The sequence below is a fragment of the Pristis pectinata genome, chromosome 22 (assembly GCF_009764475.1).
Source record: "Pristis pectinata isolate sPriPec2 chromosome 22, sPriPec2.1.pri, whole genome shotgun sequence".
NCBI lineage: Eukaryota > Metazoa > Chordata > Chondrichthyes > Rhinopristiformes > Pristidae > Pristis > Pristis pectinata.
The window spans coordinates 19811330-19823606 of NC_067426.1; the positions used below are offsets into that span (position 1 = coordinate 19811330).

Genomic DNA, 12277 nt, shown 5'->3' on the forward strand with positions numbered 1-12277 from the left:
AGTGGTGGAGGCAGGCAAATTAACACCATTTAAGAGGCACCTGGACAGGTACTTGAAACAGCAAGGTATGGAGAGATGAGGCAAGTAGGATTAGTATAGGTAGGCATGATGGCCAGCATAGATGCAGTGGACCAAAGGGTTTATACTTTAAGTGCCTTGACTAAGCAGAAAACCATATCATTATAATACAGGCATCCTGTGTGTTGAAGTTGGGGAAAATAACTTTTTTTAATGAATGGGAACACCTCCAGGATTCTCCCCTATACAGATCTATTTTCTAATCAGGGTGGGGTACAAACATATTATCTTTTGTATCTGTGACTTTGGAGATGTACAAATTGAAGCAGAGTTTCCATACTTTCCAGGACATGCCTCCCTTTCTAGCCATAAACAGCATCAACAGTTTCTAGTAAGCATTAGTTTACTATAAAAGGACCAAATCCATTGCTTTCAGCACTTGTCACAAATTCTGTACCTTTGCTCATTTTCTTAACCAAGGTCAGGCTGAAGTCTGCATTCTACATAAACCCCAAGATGAGCTTCCAGACCCATATCCTCTTCATAACCATGGCATGGCCCTTGTGCTCTTAGCCCACTGTTCCTCAATCATCTCTCTACTTAAAAATTCCAAATCTCTTGCAGCTATCCTCACATTTGTCCCTCTCTATAAACTTCAACTCATCCAAAACATAGCCACTAATTACAATCATCCCCACTCTTATTGATTTCCAATGCTTCCTAATTTGCTAATGGTTCATGTTTACAATTCTCATCTTAGTATAGTACCAATACAACCCTACAACCCATTGAGAACCTAGTATTCCTTCAGGTCTGGACCGTTATGCATCTCTTCCTCCTTTCACCCCATCATTACTGGCCATGACATCAGCTGTCTCAGTCCCAAGTGGTAAACTTGCCTCAAGCTCCATCTACCCCTCTCTAAAATCCACCTCTAAAAATAGCCCTGGTTCTTGGCTCAATGTCAATTTTAGTCCTAGTTTGTGAAGTGCTTTGGGATGTTTCCCTGCAGTTTCTTGTTAGTATAATTTCTAATACTATTGGTACTTGTGGAGAGTAAAAGATCATCTTCTACTCTGGTCTGATTTAGGCTTTGGTGGGACCTTGAGCACAGTGACAAGGTACTTCCTCATTTCAAATGAATGGCTTGATCAAAAGGTATATGGGAACTCACATTGGCCCAAGTTATGCCTTTCTTTTTGTGGGATATGCAATGGATTTGCTCCTTTTATAGTAAACTAATGCCTACTAGAAACTGTTGAGGCCATTTATGGGTAGAAAGGGAGGTATATCCTGATAAGTATGAACAGACTTTTTTTTCAGTCCTACTTGAGCCCTTCCAACTCTTTCTCGAGTACCTCGGCGACTGCATTAGCGTTACTTCCTGCACTCATACAGAACTTAAATACTTCATCACTTTTGTTGCCAATTTCCACCCTGCTCTCACCTTCACAGTCCATTCCCTGAATCTTTCCTTCCCTTTCTAAATCTGTCTCCACCTCAAAGGACAGGCTAACAACAAATGTCCATTACAAGTACAGACTCTCACAGCTACCTCAACTACACTTTCCTCAACTCTACCACCTGCAAGGACTCCAATCCCTTCTCCCAGTTCTACTGATTCTGTTACATTTGGCTCAATGATGAGACTTTCCACACAGGCACCACTGAAATGTCTTCCTTCTTTCTGAACTGTTGCTTTCCCTCTAACTTACTGGTCAGAGCCCTTGACTGCATCTCATCTATTTCCTACACCTTTGTTCTCATTCCTTCTCCTCCAGGATGGAGCATAGACAGGGCCCCCTAGTCCTCACCAACTCCTTTGCAATTTTTACCAGCTCCCTCAAGATTCCACCTCACCAGACACATAATCTCCTCCCCTTTCAGCACATCAAAAGAACCATTCCCTTTGTAACTGTCTGTAACACAAGTTTTATAGATTGTATAAAAATACTGGTTCTGCTAGCCAGCTCAATCAGACAGATGGAAGTTAAACTTGCAACCATATTCCACATCATCTTTTCTCAAAATATCATATATAGTTAATCTGTAAATTACTATGATTTTCTGTGTAAAGGTTGCAGAACACTTTTTAAAAGGCATCTTTGACAAATAGTGGAGGAAACCTTTGAGAGATTTTAGTGATAATATAATCATGAGGAAGAATAACTGTGCAAATGGTAAATTAAAAATGGTCAGTTACAAGTCTCTATTTTACTTCATCAATGTACCATAGCCTAATTTCAGATGAGCAGTTCCAGCAGTGACTATTTCCATTTCTCATTCCTGTCTGAAAAAAGAGACTGAAGACCTGTATCAATTATCAACAATTCAAATTCTCAAACCTGATATGACTTGGCATTTTTAGAATTAGCACATTAAAGAACTTAATTGTCACTGTCTGACCTGTAATTGAAGTAAAGATATAACAACTGATGCAAGGAAACTGAGCAGCTATGTCTCTCCTCCAGTGATACCAGCAAGGACATGCCTTCATAAATGATAGCTCAATAAAAAGGAAACTGGAAAGCTGAGGATGGGGTATGTGGGATGAGCAAGGCATGAGCAGTGTCATCAGTGTACCAGATCTGCAGTGCTCAGAATTTTCCACTAATTAATCTTAATAGGTGGAAAATTGGTAATATCAAGAATTAGACAGTCTGATCTCTGATAGTACTGAGTGAAACTTTGCACAGGAACAGAACTTTACACTGCACTGGAAACCAGGATCTATTGAGATCTGTCCCAAGTACACTGATTCTAAGATTGCACTGGCCAGTGGGGTCAGTAAAAAAAGATATTATTAATATTTGATATGTCATTGTATTAACAAGAATTATAGACATCAATAAATTTCTATAGGTTTACTAAGAGAAAAACATTCCTTGCTTATTACACTGGAATTCCAATGTGCTCTACGACGTCGAAAGGAGTAAAGATTTTGGCTGTAATTTCCCATTTGGTGGCTCCTTACAACAGAATGGCTTTTGTGGAAGACAGCAAGAAAGTATTCCACTCCTTTCCACAGAGGATAAGTGATGCAGGGAGACATGGGGGTGGGGGGGTCGTAAACAAAATATATAGCAACCCCCAAAAGTCACAGCTTCAATGTTTCTTTCTTATCCCAGTACCTGGCTTAGAAGTAATCTTAAATTCCAGACTTTCATGATCATCTGTTGCATCTAATATTTTATATCTGCTTTTTCTTCGAGGCTTTCCTTTTCGTCTGAAAGAAAAATAATTCATAATTACCATGTATTTCAACTGAGGTTCATATCCTAACAATAGATATAATAAAAAGATTGATAATATGTTCAGGTGATACTTTGCACCAAAACTTTACATTTCAGAATATTTTCTTAAAAAGTAGAACCATTATTCCCTCAAAGTTATATTTAAAGAAGCCAAATATTATAAAATAGATTATCCCAGCTGAAACAAGAAAACAGGAAAATGTTTTAATGAAAGTAATAAAAGCGTGTTTGAGATTTTCCCCAAATACATTCACAAGACGTGGATGTTGCTGGCCAGTCTAGCTTTCATTGTACAGGCTTTACAGCACTTAAACCAAATAGCTTTCTGGGCCATTGCAGAGGGGAATTAAGAGTCAACCACATTGGTGGATCTGGAGTCTCATTTAGATTAGAAAAGAAAATCTGTCATCTTTGCTCAAAGGATATTAGAGAACCAGATAAGATTTTAATAACAGGCTGGTAGCTCTTTGGACACAATTACTAATACCAGCACTTTTACTCCTGATTTATTTTATTACCTGAATTTAAATTTTCCAGCTACCATGGCTGGATATGAATTTGTGCCTCCAGATCACAGGTCTGGGTTTCTGGATTACTACTGGTAATATAACTATATCAGAACCAAAACAGAGAGCACACTGATGCTTGAGGGTACACTGGTGTATGCTTAGTCAGCTGTGAACATAAAGTCACAAGCAATTTACTCTCCTTAGGGATATTTTTTGGTTAAGTCACTTTGCATTGGCCACTGAGGCTCATTAGAACAAGATTACAACAACAGTTATGATACGTCATCGTGCTAACAAAGGTATTGACGTCAAGTATAGTCCTTCCCTATACAGCAATCCCTGGGTTACACGAGGGTTCAGTTCCTGCGAACTGTCCATTTTCTATAGCTACTCATATCATAATGCTCTCTGGACACTTGCTATAATTCTTTCATTTCATCAAATATTCACCTTAACACTACCCATAATAAAAAAACTAATGGAATATATGCTGTATCCAGTCATTAGTGAACAAAACATTTTATTATTATTACTACCTTGAAAAATGCTTTGTGTATGGAAGAATTTGAGTAGAGTCGGATTTCAATAAGTCATGTCATCCATAACCCAGGGTGCCCCTGTATTTTTGCTGCCCTGTACTGTAAGCTCTCCTTTGTCAACGACATATGTTTAATGGCCATATGTTTTTTTTTAAATTCTATTTACCCCCTCCCAAACTGCCACCTAAATGAAGACATGGGCATTTATAGTAAAGGAAGGAGAAAGCTTGTACTTATATACCTCAGCCAGAGAGAACCTCTGGATGTAGCCACTGTTGCAATGCTGGAACTTGATAGTCAATTTGTGTACAACACGCAATAATAACTGGATAATCTCTTTTTAAGATAAGTTGATTGAGGGATGTGTTCTGGCCAATATTGAGGCTAACTACTCTGACCAACAAAAAAGCAGAATTTAAAAAGGGTTGGACTAAACCCAGTAACCGAGTACAAGAATTATTGAACATTTATAATAGACGAGAGAAAAAGTATACTATCTACTTTAGAACAATAACTATTATTCATGGCTTACATGTAAGCAGTCATTCATGTAAATCTCGTATTTCTTGCTTAAAAAGGTAGATAATATGGACTGACGTGCAATAATACAATCAAGGTATAGCTGCTTGTACATTAGCAGTGAGATTGAATGTGTTAAAGGGGAAACCTTTAATGTTTTGTTTTTAATTCTTTTTCCATACTGCCATCATGAGTAGGCAAAACCAAATCAGCACTGGATTGGAGAGTTGGAATTCTTGCTGGAATGTCCCAATCAGTAGATTTTTAAAATTCAGTTTTAAGATGTGAACATTGCCCTCAGTTGTTCTCAGAGTAGTGGTGAGCAACATCTTGAACTATTGCAGTTCTTCTGGTGAAGATACTCCCACAGAGTTGTTGGGTTCGAGGAGTTAGACCCAGCAAGGAAGGAACAATATATTCCCAAGTCAGGATTGGGGTGCAAGATGCAAGGGATCCTACAGATGGTAGTGTTTCCATATGCCTGCTAGCTTTGTTTTCATTGGTGGCAGGGGTTCCAGGTTTGGAAGGTGCTGTCAGAGTAGCCCAAGTGAGCAAATGCAGTGCATTTTGTACACACCGAACAATGCAGGTACAGTGAAGAGAATGAATGTTTTGTGGGTAGTTGGAGTGCCAATCGGCAGCTGTTTTGTCCTGGATGGTATCAAGTTTCAAGTATTGTTAGGATATTGCTCTGAGCATCACTCTTATTCCATCACACTCCTGAACTACACCTTGTAAATAGTTGAAAGGCTTTGGGGTGTTAGAGGATGAGTCATTTGCTGCAGGATACCAGTTTTTGTAACCACAAGATTTAGATAGCTGGTCCAGTTGTATTCCAGGTCAATGGTGACCCCCAGGATGCTGATGACAGCAGACTTGGCCATAGCAATGCCACTGTGGAGGTAGTTAGACTCTTTCTCTTATTGAAGGTGGTCAAGGTTTAACACTTCTGTGAATCGAATGCTACATGTCATTAACCAGCCCATGCCTCATTGCTGTTTAAGTCCTGGTGCATTAAGGCATGGACCACTTCATTTTCTGATGAGTTGTGAATGGAATTAAACACTGAAATTATCAGTGGACATTCCCACTTTTGACATTCTGATGGAATCAAAGTCAATGATGAGTCAATTTCCAGAACATCAGGAATTTAACAACAGAAGAAACCTGGTGGAACCACTATTGGATGTAAAGCTTTAGAAAATTTCATTTTATTTTAGACCTCCTGTGCAGCCTTGCCACTGAGTCCACCAATCTCCCCACCATTTCCCTAGTCAACAACTCAAACTAAACCAGACCCTAGAAAATTTAGCATTTAAATGAATGGCAGGCTTCTGTTGCTAAGTGCCATATCATAAAAATAAGCCTGACATAGATCAACTAGGTTCAGTTAGCCAGGCAAAACCTTTAAATAAGAGCATCAGTGATTCATCTTCCCCTTCAGCAAGGATGCATCTTAGAGATGAGATTGGAAGGGCATTGATGTAGATGTTTCAAAAAGGACAGGTTGTTTGCTTTTAAACAATACAAGTGGTTTAAGGAACCCTCAAGGAAGAGGCAAGAAAGCCATTGTAGGCTGCAGAGGCATTCTCACCTTTTACAGAAGCAGTGGACCATCCAAACTAAAATGCCAATAGAGACCAGTATGACAAATGCAGCTATGATAACGTAGAGCACACTCCATTCTAGAGGCAGAGAAAGATTAGAGGTAAATATTTAGCAGCTTTACGAACACACATACACACAAATGAAAATGATTTACTATGATGCACATATTTATAATCTATAAACACATTGACTATAAACACTAAACCCACTGTAAAAAAAGACCTCGTGGAAAATACTGCTTTGTTTTTCCAAACAGTTTGCTACTATCCAGAAGTTGCTGGAAATGTGAAATAAAATTGTTGAAATACTCAAGTGATCTTGGAGGAGGAGAAAAAAGAGAAAGTAGACAAAAGAAAAGAGAAAGTAAACAGTTTATTCTGCTAGTTAAAACCTTCAAAAAGTTCCAACAGATATGTACAACAGCATTTCCTTTTCATAAATCCATGTTGACTCTTCCCAAATGTATTATTATTTTCCACATGACATGTTGCCACTTCCTAGCTAATGGATTTCAGCATTTCCCCTCACACTGATGTCAGACTAACTGGCCAATAGTTCCTCATTTTCTTTCCTCTTCGAATTTGTAGGAACCATCCATGGAATGCTGGAAAGTGACCGTGTATCCTATATCTGCAGAGCCACCTCCATCAAAACCCAAGGACACAGGTCAAGTTCTGAGAATTTATTTCCTTTCAGTCTACTTTACAAATGCTAATTTGTAAAGTAATTCACTACTACTTTACATGTGCTAATTTCTCTGAGGGAAGTAGGGAAGCGGGAGGTGGGGGAAGAGAGATTAAGAAACCAAATTAACCCTGAGTACTGACTTGTTTAATATAACAACAAAGCAAAATCAGTTCCAAAAACATCATGCAGTGAAAAGTAGCATGCATAAAATTTGTTTACATAAGAACATAAGATTCAACCTTGGCCTCAATACCACTTTCCCTCTCCCCATAGTTCTAACGTCTGTCCATCTCCACCTTGAATACATTTAATGACTATCTCTGCAGCTCACTGTGATTTACAAATAAAGATCTTCAAGATTTATAATCGTCAGTAAAGAAATTAAGAACACAAGAAGTAGGAACAGGAATAGGCCATCTGGTCCTTCGAACTGCTCCACCATTCATCAAGATTACAACTGATCTTCAATATCAGCACCATGTTCCAACATTATCATCACATTGCTCAATTCCCTTAACATCCAGAACTCTATCAATGTCTGTTTAGAATGGACACAATGACTGAACCTCTGCAGCCCTCCAAGCTACAGAATTTCAAAGGTTCATTATCCAAGTGAAGAAACTTTTCCTCATCTCAGTCCTAAACAGCCTAGCCTTTATTCTCAAAGTGTGCCCCTGGAGCTAGGCTCCTTAGACATCCTTTCTGCATCTCGCTGTCAAGGGGAATTAAAAAATGGGGGAAAAAATGAATTCTAACTGGCCATTTAAATATAACTGGTACATACAGTTACCATAGAATTTTTAAATCTATTCACTATTTACTGATGTAATGTTTGTTCGGTGATCAGATATTTTACAAAGGATTATTGGCTAGAACTTCAGCTTAGTGAAGTACACAGATTCTTCTGTAAAATAGCTTTTTGAGCAGCAATCCTTCCCTGGTACACAGTTAAGTATATTTAATTCCAATCATATTCTGTTCACATTTCAGTTCATTCTTATTTAAATAATATTTTTCTCCAGTTGGCCACCATACTTTAAGAAGTACATGTTAGTCTTAGAGGGTCCAGAAGAGATTTAACATAATGGTTTCAGAGACAATGATTTCAGCCATGAGGATAGACTGGAGAAGCTGGGATAATCCTCCTTGATTTAAATGAAAATGGAGCAGAGATTTGATAGAGGTACAAAAATCATAACAGAGTAAAATGAGAGAGTTTAAAAAAAACAAAGAAAAGTGTGCTTATGATCTTGAACTTAATATCTGCAAAGATGGAAGACACAATGAAGTAGAGCTTTCAAAAAGGAATGAGATTGACTCATGAAGAATAAATGATTTGCTGGGCTTTGGGTAAAAATGTGGGGAGAAATGGATCTGGACAGGTTCCTCTCTAGACAGCTGGCATGGACTTGAAGGTTGGTAATGCTTCTATTATTCCGTGACTTACCACAATTACTTTCTCCATCTCCCAGATGAGCTCGAATGAAGTTCTCCATCCAGAATGGGTCACAGATGCAGCGCTTATTGAAAGAATCACACCGACCATGGTCTGAGCAATTCAACTGACAAACTTTAATCAGGAGACAGCAAATAGAAGTGAAGGGAGGGGAACAGAGCAGGTTAGTAACTGTTAGCTGCAAAATCATGCTTTTAGACTCTAATTCCCAAGGAGTTATTTTGTTTTCAGTTGCAAATAAATAGAGAACTCATGTATTCTTCTCTAAGCATGTGAATAAGTTTCCTGTTGGTTCCTTATTCCAAAGTAAAGCTATCTACTGCTCACATTTCTAGCCATTTGTTTATCATAATTATATTTTTATTGAGAAAAATGCTTTAGTTGATGTAAACCAATTCAATGTTAAGTGACAATTATGTTACTCAAAGAGTACAAGATCTTGCAAGCACACTAACCTGTAATTCTTAACACCAAGCAGAGATGATGTCAGAGCAGGTACTCTAATCATGCATGCATGCAGCATTCCAAGAAACAGTCAGACTGTTAGGTGAATCAATGCATGGCAACAAAGAGTTTAGTATGGGAAAAATAAAAGGGAGAATAAAGATTTTATCCCACAAAAGACATCCCTTGGTGATATACTGTAAAGAGTTGGAGAAATCCCCCACAAGGTTAAGCAAAGTAATATTATGGGCTTCATTGATAGCAAACAATTTCATAGAGTTTGAAAAAGTATTAAAGATGCTTTGCATTGTTCTTACAAGATATTGCCTCGAGAACAAAAAACCCTTGATACTTCTGTAATCTAAAACCTGTCTTTCCAAGAGCTATGTTGTAAGTTACGTTAGGCCATGAATTAAATAATATAAACTACAAAGTTATCATTTAATTCATGACCTAATGTAGCACACAACATAGATATCGTAGCACTCAGTAATGTGTCGACATAGACATCTGGAATAACTAATATTTGAAATATGCAAATTATACAGTGTTATTACAAGGCAGGATACTAGAATATTGCATTTGTAACCTTACTTTTACAAATGTTAACTGAATTCAACCAAATGATCTTAATTTTATAAAGTCTATTAAATTATACAATTCTTTAAGTAAAAAGATTCTTTGTTTGGCTCTGAAAATGGATTGGGTTTCATGTCAGTTTTGCTTTTCAGTCCAGCAGTCCAAATAAATAAAGTTTATTCTAATCTATTCATTTGCAACACAAGCACCATACTTATAAACATGCTAAAGCCATACTATTAAGCATCTGCAAAGTTACCGACTATAACTACCATATCACAATGAGAGATAATGAGCATGCCAGGTTTATGCAACACTAAAAACAGATTAGCAAAATGTACCAATTCAGTTTCATTTTCATTTTGAAAGGAAGAACCTGGTACAAGTCATCTTGATAACTAGGACAATTCCATAACTATGACAATTCTAGAATTGACACTAATGAAAATCTACAAAATTATAAATCTGCCAATCCTTGTTTTAAAATAACCATGTTATCTTTCCTATATATTCATGGACCATTAAGTGGCAGTTTGAGTTAAAATGGGTACAGGCCATCTTTGGGTAAGAACACGTTCCGTTTTTACAGATGTCCATAAGTTGGAAAATACACAAAAATCACTAGACATGGTAGCCATACCTCCACAGTATTGTAACAAATGGCATCAAAAGCACACAAGATTGATAAGAAAGAACAATTACTGAAAATGGCGCAGAAGAGGAAGCTTGTTTCTGCCACTTGTAGGAGCGGACAGATGTAATCGTGTTGGATGTTTGATTTTAATAAAATTATGGGAGCTTGTTCGGATGTAGAGGGGTCCATAAGTCAGGCGTTCATAACATGGGGATGGCCTGTAGTTGCTAAGTAGGAATCATTGGGCAATTTTATTAATTACAGGTAATGCCATTTAAATTGAACAAGGCAGATTACTTTCCAGTCTGTAATTTCAGAGTAAGAGGATTTTAGAATGCAGGGTGTTTTAATTTTGCTTAACATATACAACAATTTTTGACTTAAGGAGCATATAGCAATGAAGATGAATTTCACATTATTTAAAAAGAATTAATGAAAATAATCACTTTCCACACATCCATTTAGACAAAACTGCTTTGGAATGGACATACGTAAAAGAACATTTTTGCTGAATAATTTATCCCTGCAAATGGTGAGATGATGGTTGGGCAGAAAACATGGCTGCTTCCCATCTGGTCTCTGTCTTTTAACCTTCTCTACAAAGTTCAGGAGTTATAACAAGCACCCAAAAACCCAGAGTTTGAAAAGAACATATCAATGCAACTTGAATTAAAAAAAGGCTATAGGGTGCCAAAGAATAATTTGTTTGAAGTTATTCCAGGTACCTACAGAATCAATACTGTTTATTTTTTTGTCTTTAAGATTGTGATCAGAGTTTATTTCCCATCAAAAGCAACTTGAAACTTTTTGTGGCAATAAAATTAACTGGTCGTTTCTGACAAAAAAAATCAAGCCCAGTCCTAAACTAAACATTTTCACTTGCATACATCTGTATCAAAAATATCTAATAATTAATTATCACTCACTGACTGTAGAGACTTGGAGAGCACGAAAAATTAGGAAGTCTGACTTCTGTTTCCGAAATTTATTCTTCAGTATGCGAGCAACTTCCTGTCCCTTCAATACCTGATGTACTTGCGTATTCCTTACACAGAAAATAATCTGCGTGCTGCAAAAATAATTGAATAGAATCACAAAACATTGTGCAACTGAAGTGATAATTTTACACTGTCCATGTTTTACATTAATCTTTATCACATTTTTTTTTAGTAGGAAAGCAATTTTTACTTAGACATTTTGGAGACAAACTTCTGAAAAGGTCACATTGACCGCACATTTGGTCATCTAGTAAAACGAAGGAACAATATATATGTTTGTTATGTAAAATCAAATATTTAAATTATAGAGTACAAACAGCTGGCACAAATTGCTACAGAGAAATTATTAACTTTGTTCATTATAGTTTAAACCAAAGGAAAGGAAATTAATTATTTGCAACAAGGACTGGGATATAGGGCTGGCAACAAAATGGGGGAGTTTTCTTTCAACTAGAGACCACCTAACATTGCTTTTCAATTCAAGTTTATTTCGAGATAAGAATATCCCATTCCTTAACAAAACTTGTTTATTCATTGTGCCTTTCATGGCCGTTTCAAAGGATGCACGAAAACTCTTTACAGCCAATGAATCACTTTGGAAGTATAGTCACTGTTGAGATGTACACACAAAGCTCCTTACCTCTGTTCAGTGTAGGGCTGAATTTTTTGTACAGTAATATCTGAATCAAGGACCCCAAGTAGGACAGCTATTTGCCGGATTAGCATGCCCTTTTGCCTCTCAGTTAACTGGCTGACACTGACGTCCAAGATAATTTCTACAAGGTCATTTTTTCTGGGATCTAAAAACAAAAAGGAAATTTTTCTTCTTTATTTCAAACATCACATCTCTAAGTCTTAGATTTGTATTTGCACTCATCATGCCTTACCTGAATTCAGCAAGCAAATTTCTATGCATCATAACAGTAGAATTTTTAAAAATTCAGCATGATCAATGGGCACTGCTGCAGAAATTATGCAGCCATGAAAATTGTAGAACATGCAAGCCCGACTGGACTTTGATTAATATGTGAT

General features: G+C 37.1%; 1 protein-coding gene across 6 annotated transcripts in view; it reads right to left on the reverse strand.

Moving 5' to 3' along the window:
• The window catches only part of LOC127581648 (dyslexia-associated protein KIAA0319-like protein), a 78601-nt gene that overhangs the window by 7262 nt on the left and 59062 nt on the right, over positions 1-12277 (reverse strand). For 4 of the 6 annotated variants that reach the window (XM_052036212.1, XM_052036214.1, XM_052036213.1 and 1 more), the window contains exons 16-20: positions 11886-12045; positions 11174-11316; positions 8582-8704; positions 6434-6524; positions 3150-3244 (exon numbers count right to left, since the gene is read on the reverse strand). In XM_052036212.1, the coding sequence (XP_051892172.1) occupies positions 3150-3244; positions 6434-6524; positions 8582-8704; positions 11174-11316; positions 11886-12045 (612 nt within the window). Of the gene's footprint in view, positions 1-3149; positions 3245-6433; positions 6525-8581; positions 8705-11173; positions 11317-11885; positions 12046-12277 lie in introns of those variants that run through there. The other 2 variants (XM_052036216.1, XR_007957979.1) reach the window with 2 other exon arrangements.